Source organism: Microcebus murinus, chromosome 2 (genome assembly GCF_040939455.1).
Source record: "Microcebus murinus isolate Inina chromosome 2, M.murinus_Inina_mat1.0, whole genome shotgun sequence".
Taxonomy (NCBI): Eukaryota; Metazoa; Chordata; class Mammalia; order Primates; family Cheirogaleidae; genus Microcebus; species Microcebus murinus.
Window position 1 is genome coordinate 116,443,463 of NC_134105.1, and position 26,521 is coordinate 116,469,983.

The 26,521-nt window shown below is 35.1% G+C and overlaps 2 protein-coding genes across 4 annotated transcripts in view; one reads left to right on the forward strand and one right to left on the reverse strand.

Annotated features, from left to right (window-relative positions):
* Positions 1-219: 219 nt before the first annotated feature.
* METTL18 (methyltransferase 18, RPL3 N3(tau)-histidine) lies at positions 220-2,806 on the reverse strand. Of its 2 annotated transcripts, XM_012783923.3 has the most exons (3): positions 2,603-2,803; positions 1,688-1,773; positions 220-1,564 (listed from the first exon to the last, which is right to left on the reverse strand). In XM_012783923.3, exon 3 carries the CDS (start codon positions 1,355-1,357, stop codon positions 272-274), a length of 1,086 nt encoding a protein of 361 aa, XP_012639377.1. In that variant the 5' UTR covers positions 1,358-1,564; positions 1,688-1,773; positions 2,603-2,803; the 3' UTR covers positions 220-271. The 2 variants fall into 2 exon arrangements, with proteins under 2 accessions (XP_012639377.1, XP_012639378.1); XM_012783924.3 differs by lacking the exon at positions 1,688-1,773 and having other exon boundaries at positions 2,603-2,806.
* A 60-nt stretch (positions 2,807-2,866) lies between these two features.
* FIRRM (FIGNL1 interacting regulator of recombination and mitosis) overlaps positions 2,867-26,521 on the forward strand; it is a 45,863-nt gene continuing 22,208 nt past the window's right edge. The window contains exons 1-12 of one of the 2 annotated variants that reach the window (XM_012783925.3): positions 2,867-3,004; positions 5,947-5,986; positions 7,302-7,390; positions 8,618-8,722; positions 9,199-9,339; positions 10,430-10,595; positions 12,391-12,475; positions 14,143-14,281; positions 20,914-20,994; positions 21,961-22,025; positions 25,083-25,231; positions 25,497-25,626. In XM_012783925.3, coding sequence (XP_012639379.2) covers positions 2,894-3,004; positions 5,947-5,986; positions 7,302-7,390; positions 8,618-8,722; positions 9,199-9,339; positions 10,430-10,595; positions 12,391-12,475; positions 14,143-14,281; positions 20,914-20,994; positions 21,961-22,025; positions 25,083-25,231; positions 25,497-25,626 — 1,301 coding nt within the window. In that variant the 5' untranslated portion in view covers positions 2,867-2,893. Of the gene's footprint in view, positions 3,005-5,946; positions 5,987-7,301; positions 7,391-8,617; positions 8,723-9,198; positions 9,340-10,429; positions 10,596-12,390; positions 12,476-14,142; positions 14,282-20,913; positions 20,995-21,960; positions 22,026-25,082; positions 25,232-25,496; positions 25,627-26,521 lie in introns of those variants that run through there. The other variant, XM_076000372.1, reaches the window with a different exon arrangement.

The window sequence follows — 26,521 nt, forward strand, 5'->3', positions numbered from 1 at the left end:
TAGAGAGGACAAACGAAATGAAAGTGGAGAACAGAGGACTTTCTTACAAAATGATTTCCCAGGAGATCTCATCAAATGTTGAGGGATTTTCTCAGTCTCACCTACTAAGTACAAAGCTTGCTGACATATTAATAGCTGGCCTATTATTTAGATAAGCAAAACTAAATGAACAACATAAAATTTTCAGAAAAAAATAATAGCAAAACAGAAATCGAACATACAAAAGCAATTTCTGGTCATTGTTTATTTCACTTAGGACACTCAATGAACATTAACTAGCGTACTTAAAAGTCAATTCAATTATGAACCTCTTTAATCCTTCATCAATTATTTGGAGTGTTCTAGTCTCAAATACACCCCTTTCCTCTACAAACTTCTGAAAGAGATGAACACCTCCACCTACACCAAAATAATGTGCTTTGCTGGCCAAAAGTATTCGTCCATTTTTATCTAACAGTCTAAGGAATGTTTGGTGCAAAGTACTGTAATAATCCGGATTGTAAATGGTTTCTGAGGTGAGAATGAGATCATATTTTACAAATGGGTTTTCACTGCTTTGTACAAGCTTACAAAACTCAGACCACTCCCCAGAAAAGAAATGGCATTTATACAGTTCTTGTACAACTTTTGATTTCCTGCATCTCTTCACATCTGGTTCGTTTACATCATTTTCTTCATCTTCCAAAGTGGAGTTAGCTACTACATTAGGTAAAGTTACTTCATCAATCACCATACTATTATAATCTTGAAAATGAATTTCATCGGCCCCTCCCTTGAATGCAATTATCCCCAGCAACCCTGATCCACAGCCAAGATCCAACACTTTTTTCCCAGCAAATTTCACATTGGCCTTTGTGAAATAAGCTAGGAGGTCAAAGGTACATTCCCAAATTTTTAAGCCTCCTTCATAAACACCTGTAATCAGATCAGTGTGAGAAGAAAAGCTTTTTGCAACTATATTTTCTCCAGGGAAGTTGTCTTTCAACAAGATGGTTTTAACTGCTGATAAGTTAACATGCTGGAGACCTGGTAATGTTTCTATGACTTTATTTCCTAACATTTTCTTTAAATCTTTAGGCATAGCATGCTCTTTGGCAACTCTCAAGCAGGGCTGTTCTTCAGGTGGCTCTAAGTGACTTGAACTGATAGCTGCACTTTCCACTGACTTATGTCCCCACGAGTGATCCTGAGGCAAGTCAAATTGTTCTACAGAACATTTTCTGTCCCGCTGTTCTCCTTTTGGACTTTCTAAGGCTGACAGCTCTTTTGAGGAATCCAGCATCAAAGCTCCATCTCCAAGGGGTGTTAATTCATTTTCCAGATGGTCTTGTATAGTAAAATTAAATTGAAAGGTCATTTTTTCATTAAATGCACACAATCCTTAAATTTATAGAGATATTATTCAACTTCTGGATAGAATTTGACGACACACATAAACCTGCCTCAATTATTCAATTAGTGTTGTCAGGGCCACTTTCCCTTTAGCCACTTATACACTGTAACAAATACTTAGAGATGTTTCCAACTGAATTTCAGAGGTCTTTGTTCTTCTTTCAATTTCGCCCTGGAGAGAAAAAAAGAAAGAAAATGATGGCTAAAGCAAAATGTCACAATTTTACTAAAATGTAATATGAAACAGCCTGCCTTCCCCCAACACAGCTGCCTTTTCTCCCATTCAAGTACTAACCAGGGCTGACTGAGCTTCCGAGATCAGAGGAGATCAGGCGTGTTCAGGGTGGTATGGCCACAGACAAGCTGCCTTTCCTAAAAAAGCTGTAGGGAGAGAGAGCTAAGAAATTTGGAAACACACAAACACACACACACACCTTGGGGGTTCAAACGCTGGAGTAGAAAATAAACTATTAAAACAAACAAGAGAACTACAGCAGCAGCCACCACCACCAGAACAAACCTAAAGTCAAAGATTTTCAGACAGGACAGTCTAGCTACTTTGTATCTTTCAGCTGTCCTGACTGTGTCCAAACATAGTCACTCCTCACTTCTGTCTTTTACTGTCTCAAATAACAGAAGTTTTCAAGATTTCAAGATTTTATCTTGGAAAATGAGCAACCCTTGGAAAACATGCACAGGTATGGATTGGCTGGTGTGTGTAAATTCATCCAAAAGATGAATTTCACTACAAACATTTAAACCAGACCAGCAGCCCTAAGGTACGTTAGTGGATCAACTGGGAAGTAATCAGTAAAGACTAATTAGGTGGCAGGACAAATACAAAATAAGGGCACTGCATTCCCCACCTGGAGAGGCCTGTAGAAAATGGAAACAACTTTATCGAGAATCTTTTTCTGTATCTACTGCGCGTTGACACTTTATACCATCTGCTTCAGTTTGCACAATTCTGGCAGGTGGGATTTTTATTCCCCTCACACAAAATGTACAAAGAGAGAGACGACACTTAAGCAGGTAGGAATGTGTCTAGTTTCTGTCCCAACACGCTGCAGGGCTCGGAGTTATTTCCTGCTGCAGGTCTCAGGTCAAACCTAACCCCAGAAGCGCAGTCTAAAAACCCCACGGGTAGCAAACCTGGGCACTTCCGGCCCTCACCTCCCCATGTCAACGTAACCTTTACTACGATCCAGACCTGGAGATGCTCGCGGGCCGTACAGTCTTGGCACCGCTCGGCAGAGCAACCCGGCGTCCCGGCGCCTCCTCCGCACTGAAAGCGTGCACCAGCGAGTCGAGTCTTCCGAGGGCCAGACAAGCCCTGCTTCCTTACTGGCCGTGAGCGACCGGGGCTCACCAAGGAACCCAGCTCGCGTCCTCTCTATGGTTCTGTAGCCGGCGGAGAGCGCGCAAGGGCTGCCGGGACGGTGGGAGTTTCCGGTCTGGGCTTGGCGGGAGTAGTTTGAAGCTGTGTTCTCCGGAGGAAAGCATGTCTCAGGAGCGCGTTATGCCGGCGAGTGCGGTTCCCCTGGAGGAATTAAGTAGCTGGCCAGAGGAGCTATGCCGTCGGGAACTGCCGTCCGTTCTGCCCCGGCTTCTCATATCCTTGGCTGTCACTTCCACCTAGAGAAGGGTGTTGGGCGGTCGCGAACCTTTCTCCTCTGTCCACTCAAACCCACCGCCAGGCCGTGTTTGGTTGCTGCGGCCCGAACTCTCTCTTTGTAGATGAGTGGGATGAACAGTGAGGGAATGGAGGGCGAGCGAGCACCATGGCAAATCGAAGGCTGTGTTTCTGGAAAGGGTCGCAGACGTGTTTTGACCTAAGGTTTTGGCAGTGGATGTGGCGTTTTCTTCCGGTGCTCTGTGCCTTTAAGTTTTTCTGTACTCGTTACTTGCACTTACGTGTAAGTGCTTTGCGTGGGGATGTGGGGGAGGCAAGAACTCAAACCTGAGCTATATAGGGTTATCTCTGGCTCTTGAAAGGTGGGTGACGTAAAGCGAGATACTCTGAGCTTTTATCACCTGTAAGACAGGTAGTGAAGATGAATACTACCTTTCTCAGCATTTTAAGAATTGAAGGATATAGTTCTGTGGTGTCAAATCTTTAGAAGATGTTCAGTGAATAAAGCTGTTTTACCCCCTTCCCTTCTCGGACCTCTTTTTCTTTATTTCTAGAAAGAGTTGCTTCTGCTTGTTGGATTTCATCTGCAGGATTTGTGGTGTTTAATGCCTCTTGTTCAGATGCAGACCATTCTTTATTAGTCTCATGCCTTTGTGGCTGTAAATGTGCCTGCAGCCCTAGCCCTTCATGTTAAAAGTGTGTGTGTGTATAAATTTACATCTTTAAACTTACCTTAAACATAAAATTACCCTCAAAAGAAAAAAAGTTACCTTCACTTGAAAGAGTTTTGACACTGCACACATAATTTTTCACAGCTAAAGCCTATCATAACTAAGTATTACCATTACATGGAAGTCATTCACCTAGTCATTAGCAAAATCCAGAAGGTACCAAAGCCCTTTTATAGTTTTTGTGTAGATCAGGAATTGCTGTCTTCAAGGTGTTTCAACTTGGAATCAAATAACCATTTCCTACTCAAAAATGTTTGCTGGGTACATAATGTGTATCTGGATTTAATGTGTATCTGGCATGGTGATAGGCTTTGGGGAAACAAAGATAACAAACATGATTCCTTTTCCTCTCAAGCTTATAGGGGGACTTCATTAAATTGAAAGTCACCATTCCCACTTAGCCTTGCATCTCAAACTAGACTGAACCCAAACTTGTTCTTCCCCTAGTTTTCTTCATCAAAGTAAATGATTTTATAAACCAAACCTTTAATCCTCTCTCTCTCTCTCCCATCCAATGAGCAAGTTTAATTGATTCTGACTCCACTTGAATCAATCCACTTATCACCATCCCCATTGCTACTACTCTGATTCCAGACCCTATCGCGCTTCATCTGGACTGTCAATAACTTCCTTCTGGCCATGTTCTCTAGTAATCCATTCTTCAAAAAAAGTTCAGAGGGAAAACCATAGATCATGTCACTACCTTCAGTGGCTACTCAACAAATTAAGAATAAAATCCAAATTTACCTTCAAAGTTCCCATACCCTTCTCTCATACCTGGATAACCATGTTCTATCCACACGTACCTCAGGATCTTTGCTCAGTCTAGGTTGACCTCACAGTGTTTTGTACTCAGCTCAAATGTCACCTCCTTAGAGGGACCTTTTTAGAGCCCTCAATCTTAGGTAGTTGCTCCATACCCAGTCTGATACACTTTTATCATATTGTCTTGTTCAATTTTCTAAAGAGCCTTTTATTATTAACAGAAATTATCATATTTGCTTTGTTTATTTTCCACTTTTCCACATTATACTGTTAAGTACATAAAGGCAGGAACTTGATTTTCTTCACTGAGTTATCCTCAGCACCTAGAACATTGTCTGGCACATAGCATTCAGTAAAGAGCTAAAAATATTTCATGTTTTAAAAATGCTTGGAAGTGTCACTAGACAATAATTTTTCAGCTTATGGTGGTCTATCTCCACTATTTTCAACAAATGAAGGAAAAGTTTGCAATAAATCTACAATCCCATCACCCAATTATTTTCATGTTTTGCGTTTTACATATTACTTTTACAGTCCTTACCTGCATGTTTATGTAATCATAACTTATGGTTAATTTTGGAATGGCTAGAATATTTTGAGCTTTACTGAAATTTTTCCATAAGGCAAATTCTACCCTACCGAACAAATGGTTTAAGGACTATACGTCATTTTGATTGCTGCTGAATAATACCTTTCTCAAATATTTTTGTGTAGATGGGGAATTGCTGTCTTCAAAAATATATATGCAAAATAAGATTTCAGAAGAGGAATCAATTCATATATTAGGGCAGTAGAATTATGAGTTATTCATTTTTCTTGTTGACATTTGATGATTCTTATATTGTTTTTATAGTAAAACTTTTTTAACAATTACTCTTGATGGTATATAAGTGTATAGTTTTTAATGTGATTACTGTTAATTTTTGTATTGGACATGGGATAATTTATTATCACATATTTGTAAGCTCCTGCTATGTGCAGAAGAATTTCAGTCTGATAAGAATTTCAGTCTGGTAAGATAGGTATACAGGTAACATGAAAATAAGATAGAATGTGATGAGTGACTTAAGACAGACATATAAAGTACTATAGATGAGAAGTTTCTTTCCTCTAGTAGAAACCAGAAGTCCATGGATTATTATAGCACTGTTTCTTATCTGTCAAAAATATTTCATGACTGTACATGGTTTAAAAAGGTGAGTTTGTCCCTGAGCAATTTTGAAAATATTTCCTTATAGTATTTTCATGATACTGTTTGTTTACCTAATGTTAAGTTTTTAAAAGCAAAATTGGGCCAGTAATTTGAGTTCCATTTCAAATTCTTATGGATCACTGCTTAAATTTCAAGATGAATCATTTTTGAATTTATTCTCAGTAATGAATATTTTATTACTATGATACAAGTATCTTCCTTAATTATCTTACTCTTTGTATCAACAGTCTGACAGTTGGATTGAGCATATTCGTAAGTAAAATTATTTTTTTTTTTCTTTTTTTTTTTTTAATGAGAAAAATTTGAGAAAAAATTATTTTAATTGCATGATTTACTTTGATGTCATTGAAGTCTGAGTCCCATATACTTCAATGGATATGACCTTACAGTTTTGTATTCCCTTCAGATTTAATAATTTCTGTTACAGCCTCTGTAACTTTCAGCTACTTAAAATGACCAAATTCCTTCAAATTACAGTGCTTAAAGTTTTAAATTCCTTTTTAGATAGATACTAAAAGCATTCTGTTGATGATTTGTGTATAAGCACATTGTAAATTATAAATGTTAAATTGTGGTAGATCTATATGAAACATAATTTGCAGTCTACTTAATAACCTTAAGCCTCTAACATGTTTACTGTCATTTCGAAAATACTTCCTAATTGCCAAAAGCTCATTGTCTAAGTGATAACAAATTTGTCATTTAGAGAAAGTTGACTTTCTCGTTTTTGTCTGTCTTCATTGGTGTTACTTGATGAGACTTACTCTTTTAGTCAGGAGAGGATATTGATATTGAGAGTTAAGACTAGACTGCTCAGTTTATTCATACTTAGACTTAGCTTGTTCTATTTACATTTCAGTTGGTTGTGGAATATTTGTTCATAATTTTGAATCTATGTTGCCTGTTGGGATCTAATTTCTTTTAAGTGATAATTTTTTTAATCTTGAGTATAAAAGTTATTCATGTTCATTGTAGAAAAATTGAAACATGCAGAAAAACAAAGATTATAGAATATCCACTAATCTGAAATGGTTAAGATATTGATGAGAATAGATTTCTTTTTATTTTCATCTCTTTTTTTGTTTTTTAAAAAACTTTCTTCTGGTTTTCTTATTTTGTTTTCCTGTGCTATTAATCCTGTGACAGATTAGAGAGTAGATTTCTATACATTCCTACCAGCCTGTCTATCATTCTTTGCATGTACATGTTTATGTGTATTAAAATTGGAATTATACTATCTTGGAATCTTTTTGTCATGTTTTAAAATATCATTTTAATGAAAGTGGATCTTATTCAATAGATGTACCCACATCCATTTAACTGGTTGTCAATTTTTGGATATTTAGGTTGCTCCTCCCTCCCTCCCTCCCTCCCTCCTTCCTTCCCTTTTTTTCCTATTATACGTAATTTTTGTTATTAGATACTTAATAGTTTTTCTGCATAGAATATGGCATTTTGCAACCATACAAATATTTAGATTGGTAGTATTCTTGATAAAGGGTAATGGCCTTTGTTGACTGACATGATTTAATATTTTTTAAAAAGATGTCACTATTTTGCTTTTCAGAAATTTTGAAGATTATTGTAGAAATGTTTTTACCTCATATGAACTACTTGACATTGGAACAGTCTTTCTTTTCACAAGCATTACCAAAGGTATAGTACTTTTATCTTAATGTATATTTTATAAAGGTTGCTAAAATCTAGCTTTAGTTAATGTGGCTGTGTTTTTCTAATGTAGCAAACATTGGAAATAAAAATAGTACTAAAAAAATATCTCATGTAGGAATATGGTGGTGTTAACATGATCATTAAGTGACTAAAAACATTTTCAGATTGTATTGATCCTTTACCTATTGAAGTTAAATTATTTGTAGTTAATTTTGAATACTCTTATGTTTGAAAGCTATTAAATGAAACTTTGGATAGGTGATAAAGTTAGTTAAGCCTTATTTTATCTTCTCTGTAGTGTTTGTCAATAATTGTTATATTTCATTGTCTGGAAAAATGAAGCTAAAATTTATTAAAGAAGTCCTAGAATTTAAAAAGCTGAAATATTGGTAAAATCAAGTAACTAAGAGAAAACACTAAATTCACAGACTGCATTATTACTTTTTAGATATGTATAGTATACAATTGGATCAGTCATCTGGGAATTGGATCAATCATCTAGGAATTACACAGATGAAAACAGGATGTTGAGCATTACCAGGCTTATGGGAAACAATGTCCTCTATACATTGTGATGTTGACTGTGTTGTTATTCTTATGATGTTTAGCCCATTTAAATTGTTTAAAAAGATCTGAGTATTAAGATCTAGGATGGCTAACTTTTAATAGACAAAGGCTTAGTTGTCAGGTCACATATTGTACTCCTATTCCAGGAAGGGTATCTTGGTCACAAAGGGGAACTGGTTAGAATGTAAGCGAATAGATTGAGTTAAAATTCATTACTACTTCTAGAAAATACCCTTATAAATGCCCATATGAATATTGATTGGTCAAGATAGTCATCTTTTATCATGCAAAAAGTAGTACTTATATTTGTTGCATTCCCCAAAAATGAAGATTGAGTGAGTTTTTTTTTAAATTAATACTATTAAATAGATTCAAACCACAGAAATGGAGAATAAATCAATTTCTGTCTGAGGCTTTTTAAAAATTCTTTTTTAAAATTTTTGAGCAGTCTTCAATGGTAAGAAGGTTTTTAAAAAAGGGATTGTATTATAGAAATACTTTTTACTTAATTAGGTGTAATTGTTAGGCTAGACAGTATCCTATGGGTATTACTAAATGCAAAATCAAATCATCGTATTGTGTTTCTTTAAAGATTTATTTTCTAGTGATTTTTATTCCTATTTATAACTTGATTTGTTTTCACAGACTGTGAAATTATTTGATGACATGATGTATGAATTAACCAGTCAAGCCAGGGGACTTTCAAGCCAAAATTTAGAAATCCAGACCACTCTAAAAAATATTTTACAAGTAAGTCAAATGTATTAGAAAGGAGTAGAGAGAAGAAGCTTAAAGTGTGAGAATTTTTATACTGTTATTGATTTGTCACGTATTCTTTATGTAATGGCCTAGTGCTGGAATTAAATTTATAAATTTAAAGATATAAATACAGAAATGTGAATTCTGAATTTTTAAATATAATTTCATGCTGAGTAAATATCTAAATTCTTATAAGAAAACAAATCATGAAGATAGCATGTCCTACCTATAATTTCAAGGCATATGTGTATAACACCTACCACGTGCTTTGAAGTTTGGGTTAAGATTCCAAACAACTAGATAGTTGTTTCAGTATTTGTAGTTCTGGTAGACTGAAGTTCTGTGAAAAGAAGAACAAGCTGTTTGTTTTGTTCACTGCTGTATCCCTAGTACCCAGCATACTGTCTGATACCTTTTTAGTGCACAAAAAAATATATTCTGAATGAAACTTCTTTCCTCATTTCCAGACAATGGTGGAGCTCTTAGGAGCTCTTACGGGATGTGTTCAGCATGTCTGTGCCACACAGGAATCAATCATTCTAGAAAATATTCATAGTCTCCCCTCCTCAGTCCTTCATATAATCAAAAGTACATTTGTACATTGTAAGGTGAGTAAAGGTCTAAGTATACTCTCAGTGGCATAGAATCAATGGGCAAAAGGGCTGAGTAAAGTAGTGTTTATGCAAGATTTTACATTTTAGCCTATATTATTGGACTAGACTTTCCAAAGAACCAAGAGTATGTGTATAAATAATTATTTCAAAATAAGTGGTTATAAGGAAGGCATAAAAAGTGGCCTTTTGAGGGATTTTGTTTTATCCTATTTCCCCTGTAAAAAGAAAAGTGATAAGGACTTTTGTTGAGACACAGTGATCCTGAAATTGTTATGTCATATGGCATTGGATTAATCATCAGTCACCTTAATCATTAGGTGCCAGGCTTCCTTTTATAAAGGGAAGTTAACAGGCCAGGTGTGGTGGTGCATGGCTGTAATTCCAGCACTTTGGGAGGCCAAGGGAGGATTGCTTAAGACCAGGAGTTCAAGACCAGACTGAGAAACACAGTGAGACCCTGTGTCTAAAAAGATAAATTAGCTGTGCATGGTGTCATATACCCGTAGTCCCAGCTACCAGGGAGGATCGCTTGAGCCCAAGAGTTTGAGGCTACAGCAAGCTATGATCATGCCACTGGACTCCAGCCTGGGTGACAGAGTTAGACCCTGTCTCTAAAAATAAATAAATACAGGGATTTATTACTAAATTCTAAATGTATTACTAAATACTACAGGGATTAATACTAAATACTAAATATTTAGTCCATCTTTATATTCCAGAGGCAGCTTTAAGGCACAAAAGCTGGCCTAGAATTTGTGGGGCACAGGAAGTTTTCGTGTTTGTTAGTTGAATGAAAATCACTAATTAATGCTTCTCTTTGGTGACAGGGTGCTTAAAATGTCATGCCTCTGACCTTATGTATCATCTCCTTTTTAGTTCTAGCACAATCATGGAAGTTAGAAATCATATTTTATACATGCATCTCTCAAATTATACAACGTATAATGGATGTTCAGTTAACATTTGTTTAATGAGTAAATATATGATTCAGTAAATTTATGATCTCTAATAGTATGAGTTAAAGTAAATTTGGCTGTTGAGCTTTTTATAATTTGTTTTTTCTCTCATTTTTATTTGTGATCAGAATAGTGAATCTGTGTATTCTGGACGTTTACACCTAGTTTCAGACCTTCTCCAGGCTCTTTTCAAGGAGGCCTATTCTCTTCAAAAGCAGCTAATGGAACTACTGGACATGGTTTGCATGGACCCTTTAGTAGATGAGAATGATGGTATTTTGAATATGGTAATGGGTAAGTGAAGAAAACTTTCTGCTTAGTATATGATATATATGATGATTATAAATCATACATCAGTTAAAATTGTTCTTCATGAGTCATGTTATCTTCTTAATCATTATACATAAAAAATAATTTAAATCTTACTAGATAAATTTTTAACGTTTTAAATTTTGGAATTTTCAAAATTGATTTTTGGTGCCTTAACCTGGATTTGCATATTCAGTTAATGTTCATGGTAGGTAATTTCCCCACAACATTGAACAAAGAAAGGCATGCAACTTTCTTTGTATATCCTCTAAAGTTGTCCATACTCCAAGACAGTAGGTTTCAGAATTTTTAACCATAACCCGTAGTAAGAAATGCAGTTTACATTCCTTTTCAGAATACATATAAATATGTGTATATATGTATGTTTCTGAATGTGTATGTACTCACAGACACATTTATTTATTATAATGAAATTATACCCCTTTTACATGTGATGTACTCTGTATTGTCTCATTTTAAAAAAATTTTTGACTGTAACCTATTTCATTGATTTCATCACTCATTAATAGATTATGATCCAGAGTTTGAGAAACAATACTTTAATGTATAAGGGCAAAGTTTGTGTTCCTAACTTTGGTATAAAAAGAGTGTATAGTACTGCTCTGTAACAGACCACCCCAAAATCTATTGGCTTAAAACAACCACTATTTTATTTATTCATGATTCTTTGAGTTTTCAGATTAGGGCGGGATTAACCGAGACAACTTTCTTTGTTCCCCATGGTGCACCTGGCTCACTCATGTGTTTGTGGTCAATGACTTTACTCATGTCTGGCTGTTGGCAGAGGCAGGGGCACTGAGAAAGCCATGCATGTCATCCAGTAGGCTAACCCTGGCTCAGTCACGTGATGGTGGTCTCAGGGTTTCCAAGAACAAGAGAGGGCAAGTCCCAGTATGCAAGCATTTTTCAAAACTCTGCTTGCCTAAATTTTATTATTGTCCCCTTGGTCAAAGCAAGTCATAGGACTCAGCCCAGAGTCAGTGTGGAAAAGTATGGATTCAGAAATGGCAGTTATTGTGGTGGCCATTTTTACAGTAATTTACCAGAGGCAGAGTAAAAGCCTTGCTTGAATACTGTATAAATTAGTTTTAACTCTTCTTAGGTTTCTTTCCTCAGCAGTTTATTATGTCAATTTGGATTAGAATTATATCTATAGAGTATTTGAACTATAATAAGGCACAACTTTTATTCCACTGAACATTTTTAGTTTTATTCAGGTCATAGGTAAACTTTAAAAGTTAATTTTCCATAATTTATAAGAACCATAATCAAAAGCATTAATTTCTGTAATTATTTTGATACAATCATTTCCAAACTGCATTACCTATTTTAATTCAATCAAATATTGAAATTATTCAATAGATACTTTTATTTTTTTTTTTTTTTTTTTTATTTTTTTTTTTTTTGAGACAGAGTCTCGCTTTGTTGCCCAGGCTAGAGTGAGTGCCGTGGCGTAGCTCACAGCAACCTCAAACTCCTGGGCTCCAGTGATCCTTCTGCCTCAGCCTCCCGGGTAGCTGGGACTACAGGCATGCGCCACCATGCCCGGCTAATTTTTTTATATATATATCAGTTGGCCAATTAATTTCTTTCTATTTATAGTAGAGACGGGGTCTCGCTCTTGCTCAGGCTGGTTTTGAACTCCTGACCTTGAGCAATCCGCCCGCCTCGGCCTCCCAAGAGCTAGAGATACTTTTAAATATAGGAGAAACTCTATGACATTTGAATGCCCTAATATTTTTATTACCTTTCTTTGTAGTTATTCATTCATTATTGGATATTTGCTCTGTTATTTCCAGTATGGACCATGCATTTCATGCCAATACTTGGAAGTTTATCATTAAGTAAGTTTGTTTTTTAGTTTTTACTTTTTATAACGTTTTCCACATCCCAAGTCTTAAATATTCATGTTTTCTTAGATTGCATTTGAAACACTTTGTGTGGGTATGTTTACTGACACTGCTGTTTGATAATTCAGATATCTTAAATATAGCTCCCAAACCAGATTGGACTTCTTTACCCTGCTGCCTCTAAAATTAAAAAAAAGTTCTACCTAGTTAGCTAGTACTCCTGAACTAATGGGTCTTGGACCAGACTAGACCCTAACCTTTTGCCTGCTGCTATTATTGTTTAACCAGCTACTAAGTATCCTGTTTCTAGGTTTAAATAAATTAGTAACTATAATTAGAGCTGAATATAATTGTTTCATCATGTACTTTTAAGTTATTCAAGCTTAATTCCATTTATAAAGTAACTTTAAAACTTTGAAACTGAAACATTATGAAGGGCTAGTAGGGAGAGTACCATAGCATTCATCAGCTTCTTAGAGGTGGGAGATGTGGTTGAGATATAAAAATGGTTAAGAACCTCTACTTTACACACATGCATTACTGGTCAGTATAATGCTTTCAAGTCATAGGTGCTTTTCTTACACCACCATTAAGTTGCCAACAAGTAATAGTGCAGCAGTGAAGAGTGTTGCCTCAGAGCTGTACTGCATGTGCTTGTATTTATTTTGAAATCATTCATTCTGAACCTTTGGGCAGTTTGGTTAATTTCTCTGAACCTTATATTGCTCATATGAAAATGGAAATAATAATAGCATCTTGATAGGGTTATAGTCAGAGTTGAATTCATCAATGTGAAATGCTTGGAACTATGCATGACATATAGTGAGTGCTCAATGAATTAGCCACATCACCATCATCATCATTGAATATCTTCTACTCTTGCCCCCTTCCAGTTCATTTTCTACCCAGTATTCAGAGTGATCTTTTAAAAAAGTAAGTCAGATTGTGTCACTGTACTGCTTAAAGTCTATCCCATTTTACTAAGAGTAACAGCCTGATCCTTTTTGTACTCTGTCTCCTTCACCAGCCTATCTCATGCTGTTCTCTTCCTACCCTTTGTTCCTCAAACATCCCAGACTCTCCTGTTGCAGAGTCTTTTCATGGCTTTTCCCTCTGCCTTTTTCCCTAGGATGCTTCTCTCCCCTACTCTGCACCTTGCTAACTCTTGCTTATCTTTCATTTGTCAGCTTAAGTATTGAATCTTCATGATAGCACTCTTTGACATCCTCACCCTAAGAAAGAATAAGTTAGGTCTCTCTATTGTAGCACCTTAGACTTTTCCATCTTAGCATTAATCACAACTATAATTATTCTTACAATTATTTAATGTTCTTTCTCATGCTAGACCACAAGTTCCATGCAGGTAGAGCAGGGATTGCATCTATTTGATTTACTTTATCCAAAGGCCCTAGCAGAGTGCCTGACATGTAGTAAGAATTCAATTAATGCTTTACTCAGAGAAATAAAAAATTAGCAACTTATTTAAACATAATTGCTTCAGAGGTAAAGTTGGCATATCTTAGTTATACCATGTCTAATATATTAAGATATGATATATTGTGATTTTTTAAAAATGTTGTATAAAGTAGATATTTTTATGGTACTAAATTACTTGATGTGTTACTTGTGGTGATTGTATTATTTTCTTTTTATTCATTTAGACAGAGCCTTAAGCACCAGTCCGTTATAAGGAGCCAGTTGAAACACAAAGATATAATTAGTAGCTTGTGTGAAGACATTCTTTTCTCCTTCCATTCTTGTTTACAGTTAGCCGAGCAGATGACCCAGTCAGATGCACAGGTAAAATAGCACTCTAAACAGCAACCCGTATTTTTCTTGGCAATTGCTAAATCTCATTTGAATGTCTGGATCAGTCTATTTAAGAAGATTTTAATTAATTTCATTTGGGCTTTTACTAGATCTTTGGGCTGCTTTACAGCCCATAATTACTTTTTACCCAGAACATTGCATTAGGCGTCTATCCTAACTGCCCTCATTGCCTCTAGAATCTACCTGTCCTACCTCTTTACATTCTAACTGATTGGTTAAGCCATCTTAGAATCCTTTCATTCTTTTCTGCCTTAGAACAAAAATCTAATTCCTTTGTCCCATATTTATTTAAGGTCTTCCTAATATAGCCATAGTCAACCTTTCTGTCTTTTCTTTGCAACTGTTAGTGATAAAAAGTGTCCTTGTGTGTGTATGAGTCTTTTAAAATTGGTATATACTTATGTTTATTTTGATTTCAAAAAGTTATAGTGTTGAATTGGCATCCCCTTTATGATCATGTTCTATAGATCATGTTCTAAAAATTTGTTCGTAATATGATTTTTGGGAATTATAGCTCATTTTCCTCTAACCATACTATACATAGTACCTTTTGTTCTCAGAGCAGCCTTATAATTTTATTTAACTCATAATAGCCCTAAACTATATGATTTATGATCCTCAGGACCTAACGGTTTATATATAATGTTAATGGGAAAATGAATGTTTCTGCTAGAATAGCAATAACACAGCCCATCATGTTGTAGATCTACAAATCTTACAAGCTGATACAAGGAATTCCTTTGTACCTGTGCTCTTCCCTGTGGTTGCTGTGGGGGTGGAGGTGTAGGGATTCATCCAAGTCCTAAAACTGGTAGCATCTCCTGGAGTGGGTATGTTCTGAAGAATAGACTCGAGAAAAGGGAAGAACATCAAAAAGGAGCTATGAAGGTGGTAAGAAGGAAGTGAGGAGCAGCTCTAGGAAGGGGCTAACCTGTTTTTTCTTGCTTCTCCTCTTTATCTATTGTCCATCCTCCACATATATCCCTTCATTTTCCCTTTACTTTTTTGTCCCTACGTCCTTCACGTACACTTTCTGATTCCCCTCACCTTGGTTAAAGGAAGAGTTTGGTTGGGTAGCCTATGTCAATGGCAGGAAGGTTGTTCCCTTCTTCACCTTTATCCTACACATCCATATCCTCAACTCCAACCACTTCCCTTTTTGATTTCCTCCCTGCTTATCTTAACTCCACAGACTCCTCAGCTAGTACTTGGAGAGTAAAATTAGAGATTCCTGGACCGGAGTTAAGAAGAGGAAAGCCTAAGCAACAGTATAGTTTATAATAGCAAGGGAAAAATAGTCTGGGCATGGCTAATCAGGGTGGTTATTTATATGTGAAGTATATCAGTTCAGCTTATGTAAACTGTTTGCATATGAAAATCAGATAATTTAAATTATAAATTCTTCTAATTGCCCTAGAAAGTGCTCATGTTTTTACTCATTTGTGCAAATTTGGGACTGATATGTGTGACCACTTCTGCTCACTGTCTACTGCCTGAAATGGAGCTTTGAGAAGGACTGCATAGTTTCTCGTCTTAACTCTAAATTCTTACTAGCAGCGCCCTCTGCTGTTCACTATTGATATTTATTTAGGAATCAAACTATAGTACTAAATTTTCCAAGCAGTTTTCTCTTTGTGTTTTAGTCCATTCAGGCTCCTATAAAAAATACCTTAAATTGCATAATTTATAAATAATAGAAATTTATTTCTCATAGTTTTGGAGGCTGGGAAGTCCAAGAGCAAGGTGCTACCAGATCAGTGGCTTGCATTGCAAAGATGGCACCTTCTTGCTGCATTCTCACTTGGTAGAAAGTCAAGGCAGCTGCTTTCAGCCTCTTTTATAAGGGTACTTATTCTATCCTTGAGGTCAGAGCCCTCATGACTTAATCACTTCCCCAAAGACCCTACCTCTTAACACGTTAACCGCCATGTGAGTTGTATTTAACTCACATTGTTTTTGAGCCAGGGGCCTCGTGAAGCATAGGTAAGTTACCTCTCTTCACCTTGGGAGTCACAAGAACTATTTTTCAAGTTGCATATAACTCACACACAGAAAACGATAAAAAAAACCCCAAATTTTTCATTAAATTAGGATCATTTTGTTTTCAAAGTTTTTATTCTATTTTCCTAATAAAACACTGTGGTCCCAAGGAAAAAATTTTTTTCTCTAGTGTGGCAATCAGTGTGTTTTTACTATTACATTGGTATTAGGTTCCAATATATGACTTTTGGATATGACTTTCCGATATATGACTGACATTCACACTATAACATCTTGCATTCAAAAATGTCAAAATAAAACTGCTAGATTTAATTAATAGTATGCTATTTATTGGAGGCATATGGATGTACTAGTCCCTATATTAGTTTCCTGTGACTTCCATCACAAATTGCCACAAACGGGGTAACTTAAAATGACAGAAATTTGTTCTCTCATGTTTCTAGAGGCAAAAATTCACAATATGTCAACAAGGCCATGTTCTCTCAAAGTCTGTTTTATGTCTTTCTCTTAGCTTCTGGTGTCACTGGAATTTTGTCTAGTATGACCTTAATCTTATTACATCCACAATGAATGACCATTTTTCCAAATAAGGTCACATTCTGAAGTACTGGGATTTAGGACTTCAACATATCTTTTTGGAGGACACAGTTCAACCCATAACAGACCCTAAAATTGATAAGATACTCATTCTCCATTAAGTCTTGAACTTGGTTTCAAAAATATTAAAAAATGTATTAGGTTTTTTAACAGATAGTTTTTTAGCCACCAATTATTTAGTTTTTCTATAAACAAACATAGGGAAATTTATTTGTACAGCCCTTAGATAAAATTTAATTTCCATCGTGATTCTTACTTTTTTTATATAATGCTTTTAAAAATTTGCATTATTCAGAAAAGGAAACATACACTGTTACATCTATTGCCTACACTTAGATTTATTGCCTACTACCTTTAGATTTATCAGTATTTTATTTAAAGAAAGAAAGAATGAGTGTTCATATTTTAAAACATTGAAGAATGGTCTTCCTTGCTTATATTTCCATCCCTTTGTTGGCACTGAGATGCAAACTTTGTTTTAGACAGTTGAGTAAATCAAGATAGGACTGTTAATGTACTTTTGTTATTCACTTGCTTTTTGAAAATGGTCAAAAGCTCTAGATTTCATTAGTTGTATGCTATTTAGTAATGAAGTGAAACTAAAGTCTTCAACCAAATCTTGTATAATTTCCCCTTGAATCAGAGGGAAAAATTTAAAGTAAGCAAACTAATAATAAGGTGTATGTCACCGTTCATTAATTAATTTAACAAGTATTTCCAGAGTGTTTATTCTGTGCTAGAAGAAAATGTACTAGGTGCTAAGTAAGTCATTTCTTTGCCCTTAACAACTTAGAGTTTAGCTGAGAAGACAATTAAACTGGTAATTATAGAATAGGGTGGCCTTTGGAGGACTGAGTGTTGGCTCATGAGAGTAGAAGATAGGTACCCAATCATGAAGTCAGGGGAGATTTCTTATGGTGATATGACATCTGTGTTGAATAAAATTTATTGTAACGTCAGTGTAGATTCATCTTTAATTTTGTACTTTTAAACTTGCATAGCATTATGTAAGAGAGTTCATGTCCATAATTATCAAAGAAAGGTGAATTTTCATCTTCCCTATTTCTGCTGAGGAAAATCGACTTCTTACATATTTTAATAAAGTACAAAATGAAGGGTCATACTTAATTAGTTGATCATCCAATTCTGTTTTGATTTGGTTTAATTAAGGTTTTGCTGTATTGGAAAAGAAATCAAACATAGTCAATTAACATTAAAGTGAAGATATTTTCACATGAAATAATTCTCAAAATTAAAGACAATCTATCTTTTGACTTAATTTTGTGGTGCTAATTTAATACCATTTGTATTATAGTGTGTATTATACATTTGGGTGACAGAACAACCAATATTTATTGAGCTAAGTTGCTTAAGTATCAGACACTGTTTAAACCTCACAATAATCCTGTTATTAGTCTCATTGTAGATGAGGAAACTGGGCCACGGAGAGCTTTAATATTAATAACTTTCCTAAGATCATGTCATAGTTGTGGTAGGGCCAAGTCATTAAATCCAGCCAGAATGATTCCATAGTCCTCCCTGCACGCACATCACTACTGACAGTAGCCCCGTTTTATCAGTTTACAAATGGAATACATAATCAGAAAACTTTCACACAACACAAATATTTAACAGGGAAAGTGAAATCTTACTTTCATCTGTTAGAACCAACCACAGAAAAGGTTTTGATTTATTTTGGTGTGAAGGCAAATATTAACAAATAACATATTTTATAATAATATGTTATATATATTATTTTGCAACTTGATTTTTTACTTAACTATCTTAGGGCTTTCTGTGTCTATGAAGTTATATTTACCTCATTCTTTTTAATGGCTGTGTGGCATTACAGTTTATGAATATATCATAAATTTACAGTTGACCCTTGCTCATGGGTTTGAACTGTGCAGGTCCACTTATATATTATTTTCAATAAACATTGGAAAATTTTTTGGAGATTTGCAACAATTTGAAAAAACTTGAAACATTGAAAAAATGAAGAAAAAGTTAAGTGTCGTGAATGTATGAAATATATGTAGATACTAGTCAATTTTATCATTTATCATAAAATATACACAAATCCTTTATAAAAAGTTAAAATTTATCAAAACTAATGCACACACACACTTGCCATACATGACACTGCTTGCAGTTGAGAGAAATGTAAATGAACATAAAGATGCTGCATTTAATCATAACTACATAAAATTAACTAAACACATACTATACTGCTGTAATAATTTCACAGGTACCATCTGTTACTGTTGTGGTAGGCTCAAGTGTTGGGATCTGCTTAAAATGCCATGTAATGCTAATCATCTCCATGTGAGCAGTTCATCTCTTCAGTAAATTGTGAATCACAGTAAAAAGTCATCTTGTGATTCTTGAGTATTTCCATTATAATGAGTGCAATACTGTAAACTTTGAATGACACCCTGGGATCCATATTAAATGCCACTAGTGTTGCTAGAAGTGCTCCCAAGAATTATAGAAAAGTCATGACATTTCAAGAGAAATTTGAATTGCTTGATATGTACCATAGATTGAGGTCTGCAGCTTTGCTTGCCCACCATTTCAGATAGATGATTCATTTTATAAATAGACACTGTAAACTTACAGTATTGATTGATACAGTACAGTACGTAAATTTATTTTCTCTTCCTTGTGATTTTCTTAATATTTTCTGTAGTTTACTTTATTATAAGAATACAATGTATAATACATGTAGCAAACAAGATATATGTTATTGACTGTTTATGTTATTAGTATGGCTTCCAGTCAACAGTAGGCTATTAATAGTTAAGTTTTGGGGGAAGTCAAAAGTTATATGGGATTTTCTACTGCACTGGCGTGTGCACCCCTAATTTCAAGTTGCTCAAGGGTCAATTGTATTTAACTCAATTTGCTCAAGGGTCAATTGTATTTATTCTCTACCTCATAGACACTCCTTTCATTTTGGTTTTCACTGTATAAAAAATGTTGCATTGCATACCCGTGCTAGTATTTCTATAGAACATATTTCTAGAAATGGAATTATTAATCAAGGAATTTTAACACTTTAGCTTTTAATAACAATGAAAAGACTGTATTTTTTTTTTTTTTTTTTTTTTTTTTTTGAGACAGAGTCTCGCTTTGTTGCCCAGGCTAGTGTGAGTGCCGTGGCGTCAGCCTAGCTCACAGCAACCTCAAACTCCTGGGCTCAAGCGCTCCTTCTGTCTCAGCCTCCCGAGTAGCTGGGACTACAGGCATGCGCCACCATGCCCGGCTAATTTTTAATATATATATCAGTTGGCCAATTAGTTTCTTTCTATTTATAGTAGAGACGGGGTCTCACTCTTGCTCAGGCTGGTTTTGAACTCCTGACCTTGAGCAATCCGCCCGCCTCGGCCTCCCAGAGAGCTAGGATTACAGGCGTGAGCCACCGCGCCCGGCCTAAGACTGTATTATTTTATGCTCCCACCAGGAGTAAAAGAAAATGCTTGTTACTCTACTTCTTCACCAGCTCAGATACATATCAGTCTTTTTAATCTTTGTTAATCAAGTAACCCTCAATCTTTCTGCCTTCCAAAAGATATTTAATTAGGTTGCAATTTGGATTTTTTCAATATTAATTTATTGACAGTTTTTTCTGTGATTTGCCTTTTCATGTCTTCTACCTGTTTTCTTTTATATGTCATTCTTTTATTGATTTCCTTTGACTATCCTTTAACTTTATCCCATATAACAAAGAACAATAAGGTATTTCACTTTCAAATATATCAAGAAGGATCATCTCTTTTGCTGTTATGCATTAAGATTTCTTTTTAGTAATGTAGATTTTAAGTTTTTGAAATACCTGTCATCATTTCTTGTTTGTATTGCTCCTAACAACAATTCAGAGAAGATTTCTGTTTTCTTAGAAAATTTTTATACTGTGTTTAAGAAGTCTTTTTAAAAAATATTGTCTTGTAAGTTTGGCCAATTTCATATTCTTTTATTTATTATGCTTTCTTTTTTTGTGACAGGATAATGCTGACTATAGATTATTCCAGAAAACACTCAAATTGTGTCGTTTCCTTGCCAATTCCCTTTTGCACTATACTAAGGTAAGGCTTTATATACATTACTTTGTTTAATTTTAGTCCTCTGAAAAACTTATATTATTATCCCCATTTTGCAGAATAGAAAACTTAAGCTCAGATAGCACATATCAAGTCATATAGCTAGAAATCAGTAAAGCTAGGAGTACAGATGTGATTTCTCCATCCATTATGTTTAGGCTATCTCTTAGAAAATAAAAGAAATAGTTTTTATTATGTTATAAGGTACAGAAAAAAGCTGATGATCAATTTAAAATTTTTTTAAATTCCCTTGATAGAAAAGAATTGATTTTTAAAAACAGCCTAGAGACAATGTTGCTTCCTAAACACCAAGCATTTATCATCCAGTGCCATTGGTGCACTTCCCACAGTGTATCTCTCTACACACTCTGCAAGCTGCAGGGAACCCAGTGTCAGAAGCAGCCAACTACTCTGTGTGGCAGCTGCCCACAAGGTCCAATTCAGTCAATGCACTAAATAAGATGACAATGTGTCAGTAGCTAGTATGCCAGCCAGGGAATTCTGACTATAATAAACAGTCATTGGAGATCCTTATCTTTTCTCAAAAAGGAAGAAGACAAGGTCAAAAACAAATTCAATAAGGATAATAGTTTTTAAAAAAGCATTAACATCTATTACTGATAGTTTCTTTCACTGTTTGCTATAAGCAGTCTCTGCTCTTCTCTCCAAATAATCTGCCTTGACAATTTACCTATTCTTTTCTTAATTATCACTACTATTCTGATGACTACCAGATATGCAGGTCTCTTTAAAATTGTGACAGTTTAAAGGTTTAACATTGGTTACATAGAACAATGAGTCATACTTACACTCATCCTCCTTGTCATTCTCAGGTAAGAATTTTTTAATGGGGCACATTGAGGATTTATTTTATTTTGCATGCCATTATGAGAAAGATGTGCTAGAAAGTCATGTTGTATGCAAAGAATGAATAAAGTTGTTTTATTTTAGGAATTTCTTCCTTTCCTCTCTGATTGTTGCTGTACCTTGCACCAGCTTTATCTTCAGATACACAGGTAAGAAGAATTATTAAAATGTAACAATGCCATTTATACCATGCAAAGTTTAAGCACATATTATTTTAAAAGAAAATATCAGAGGAATTTTTAGTAAATTTTTATCTGCTTGCTTAAAATAATTTGAAATCCAAGATTTTGAAGGATAGATTTCACTTATCTTTTTGTTCTTAACTAGTACCTTATACATGAGTGGTAAGTATCAATGGCAAAAAAGGTTGTATATACATGTATGTGTTTTATATTGGGATTTTTTTTAATCTTTATTAATTTTTATTTTACTTCTGTTGAGGGTTAAGTCAAGTAGTAAACTCCATCTCAGAAAAAAAATGAATTACAGAAAGGTATCATAATTTACACAGGGGCTAAGTGATATCTGAAATTGACGGTTGCCTCAGAAGAGCCCTAAATTTGACACTAAAACAGTCGGTCAGCTCATTTATTTAGCAGTCCTGTTATATTTCACTAATCCATTTAACCTCTTAGATCAGCTATCCCTAATCTTTTTGGCATCAGAGACCGGTTTCATGGAAGACAATTTTTCCACAGATGGGGGTGGGGAAGGTTTTGGGATGGTTCAAGCACATTACATTTATTGTGTACTTTATTTCTATTGTTATTACATTATTTCTATTACTACATTTCTATTATTATTGTCACTTGCCACTCACTGATAGGGTTTTGATATGAGTCTGCAAGCAATTGATTTATTACGATCTCTGTGCGGTCAAACCTCTCTGCTTTGATAATCTGTATTTGCAGCCGCTCCCCAGCGCTAGCATCACCGCCTCAGCTCCACCTCAGATCATCAGGCGTTAGATTCTCATAAGGAGTGCGCACTCTAGATCCCTTGCATGCACGGTTTACTGTAGGGTTCATGCTCCTATGAGAATGTAATGCTGCCAATGATCTGACAGGAGGCGGAGCTCAGGTGGTGATGCCAGCGATAGTGAGCAGCTATAAACACAAATGAAGCTTCCCTCACTTGCTCCCAGCTCACCTCCTGCTGTGCAGCCCTGTTCCTAATAGGCCACAGACTGGTACCAGTCCACAGCCTGGGGATTGAGGACCACAGCCCTATACCACTTTCTCTCTTTCCTAAAGCTGTTCCAGTCAGACGTTTTGCTGCACTAGTTCACTTCAAAACAGATCTTGTCAAGGTCATCAGTGACCTCCATGTTGCTGTATCCAGTGGTCAATTTTAGTCCTCATCTTATGTACCCTGTCAGTGGTACCTGACTCTTCCTTCGGAACACTTTTTCTGTTGGCTTCCAGGACACGTTTCCCTCTTGGTTCTCTTCTAGTCTTATTAGCTGTTTTTCCAGCCTTCTCAGCAGGTTCTTCGTCTCCACAGATTCTTTTTAAGTTGGGTGTGCCCCAGCACTCAGTCCTCAAGCCTATTCTTCATCGGTTGTCATTTAGTCTTAAGACTTTAAATTTTTATCTCTCCCCTTTAAAGTCTAGCTGCCAATCTGGACATCTGCACTTGAATTATCCCAGACTGAGCCGTTGATTTCCATCCATTCCTTCCCTACCACCAGTAAACTCTGCTTCTCTTGTAACTTCTTTGTTTCCGTTTAAATTAATGACTTTGTTCTTCAAATTGATCAGGCCAGAAAACCTTGCCTCCTTAGCATATTCTGTAATATTATCTCTAGTATATATGTGTATTATATATAAACACACACAGGCAGAATCTAACCTCTTCTCATCACCTGAACTGCTACTATCCAATCCTATCCATTATTATTTTCTTGCCTGGAGTTTGCAAAAGAGCATCTCCTGTCTTTTTGCCCTTGCCTCTATTCTGTTCTCCACACAGTAGCCAAAGTAAGTGATAGATCAGATCATGTGACTTTTCTATTCAAACCCCCAAATGACTTTCATCAATAGAACTTCCTGTTCACCTTTTCTTGTTCCATTTTATCTGTGTAACACTTAATTAACATCAGCTATATTATGTATTTACTTGCACATTTGTTTATTAACTGACCCCTTTCATTAAAATGAAAACTCTGTAAAGACAGTGACTGTATATTCTATTTACTATTGTATCACGCATTCCTAGAACAGTGTATGGCATATATGCATGTATACTTAATAAACATTTGTCAAATTATTTAAAAAATATTAACATATCATTTGAAAAAAATAAATACTTGCATTAATGCTCAGTAGCTATAGTTTAAGTCTGTGGAATTTCATTACCTATATTTTATTTATATATGTCTTTCACCTTACTTAAAATTTAATCCTCAAAATAACTTGGAACCAATGTCACAAATGAAGAAACTGAGGCTCAGGGAGGTCAAATGAATGAACCAAAGTTACATAAGTTAATGATTGACAGATTGGTGATTTTTTCATCACACCAGAAAGACCGCATGTGTTTATCTTAAGTGTGTCCTTTTAAATGTTGTTATTCTCTGCTAGACAGCATTTTCTCATGTACTGTCAAGTTTACTACAGTTAACATGGCAAAAAATATTGAATATATATATCTTACTTCAGATAGGTTTTGATTGAAGTTTAATTTTAACCCCAGTTACTGAGACATTGCCATGAAAAAGTCTTTTCATCCTCTTTTAATGTTAGTATACAGTTTATTTCTTGTAATACTCTTCCTTCTAAGAAACTGAGTATTAGTTCATAGTAAATTCAGCATTCTCCCTATTTCAAAACAACTTTTAATAGAAGTAGTTAAGGAAATTTGTCAGAAATAGAATTTTTTAAAATCTAGTTGATTTTAAGATTCATATTTTTGCAGTATCTTTAAGGACACCATTGTCAACATGGTATTAAAATACCTCAAAGCAATACCAAAGATTTCTCCAAGATTATAAACTTTTAATTTTATAGAATTCTAGCCATGTTATTTAGTTCAAAGGACTTTATACAATTCTGGTGTCAATTCAGTACCTTGAATTTTGTTTTATAAAATGCATGGTACTTATTTTGTATATATTTGCACTATTAGAACATCAGTTTATAGTACTTACTCTACCTAAAACTAGAAGACAGCTATCAGTGAGTGAATTTTTTTCCTTGCTGTTCCAGCAAGTTTCCTCCAAGCCTATATGCTACCAGGATTTCTAAAGCACAACAGGAGGAAATAGCAGGTACTTTCCTAGTGACACTGGATCCACTCATCAGTCAGCTGCTCACATTCCACCCCTTTGTGCAGGTGGTCTTGGACAGTAAATTAGGTAAGTTTCAAAGCAGAATTAATGTTAAATAATGTCCTATAAGTTATGATATGTTAGAGACACAGTGATTTTCCCTAACGTGGTTACCTTTCCTAGAATTTTAAAATTTTATTTAAACTTTCTCTTCTTGAAACACATTTCTCATTTAAAAAAATTATTCCTCTAATTTCTTTATATATCATAATCAGATTTCTGCTGAAAATATTTAGAATTTGTTTCTACAAATTTGTTATCACCTAATTAATGTGTTTTTATTATCTGTAAGACTTGCCATGTGAACTACAGTTCCCACAGTGTCTACTCCTGGTGGTTGTCATGGAGAAGCTGCCTTCTCAGCCTACGGATGTACAGACCCTGTGGTGCACAGAAAACCAGGTCTCAGAAGCTACAACCAGGTAGTAAACATTTTGTCATATCCAGTTATATTACTCGTGATTTGGAATACTCTCTTGTTTGGAATGGTCTTGAAATTAAGTTTTTTGTTATGTCACATATTCTAGTTAATAGTATTTTGTTTCCATGAGAAGTGTGCTTCCTTAAAAAAAGTAGTTACTGTGTAAATTTCATATATATATATATATATATATATATATATATATATAGCTACTTTATAAAAATAGATAAATTTAAAATATATAAAACTATATCAGATGTTAAAAGTTTTTAATTTTGTTCAGTATTTATTGCCTAATGGTCAGCATTATGAACATTGACTGTAACAGAGTAACATTTAAAAATAAGTGCTGATTGGCTGGATGCAGTGGCTCATAGCTGTAATCCTAGCACTTTCGGAGGCCGAGGCAGGAGGATCGCTTGAGGTCAGGAGTTCTAGGCCAGCCTGAGCAAGAGCGAGAGCCCTGTCTATACTAAAAAAATAGAAAAAAAAATTAGCTAGTCAACTAAAAATAGAAACAAAAAATTAGCCAGGTATGGTGGCTTGTGCCTGTAGTCCCAGCTACTTAGGAGGCTGAGGCAGGAGGATCACTGGAGCCCAGGAGTTTAAGATTGCTTGAGCAAAGGCTGATGCCACGGCACTCACTGTAGCTCGGGCAACAAAGTGAGACTCTGTCTCAAAAACAATATATAAATATGTATATATAAGTGCTGATAAATAAAATGCTAGACACTAAAATGTATCTCTTGGGAAATTTCACTTGTAATCATACTCCTTGCCAATACTGTAGTCCAGGCTCTAGTTTCTTCCTCCTTGAATTATCCTATGTTGTAATTTTTCACACCATCTGTTAGCCCATTCTATGCACCACTATGGGGTTAGTCTTCTAAACCTGG

Bases quoted from the DNA above. Each gene is read 5' to 3' on its own strand.
- METTL18 (XM_012783924.3), bottom strand. From the start codon at position 1,357: ATGACCTTTCAATTTAATTTTACTATACAAGACCATCTGGAAAATGAA.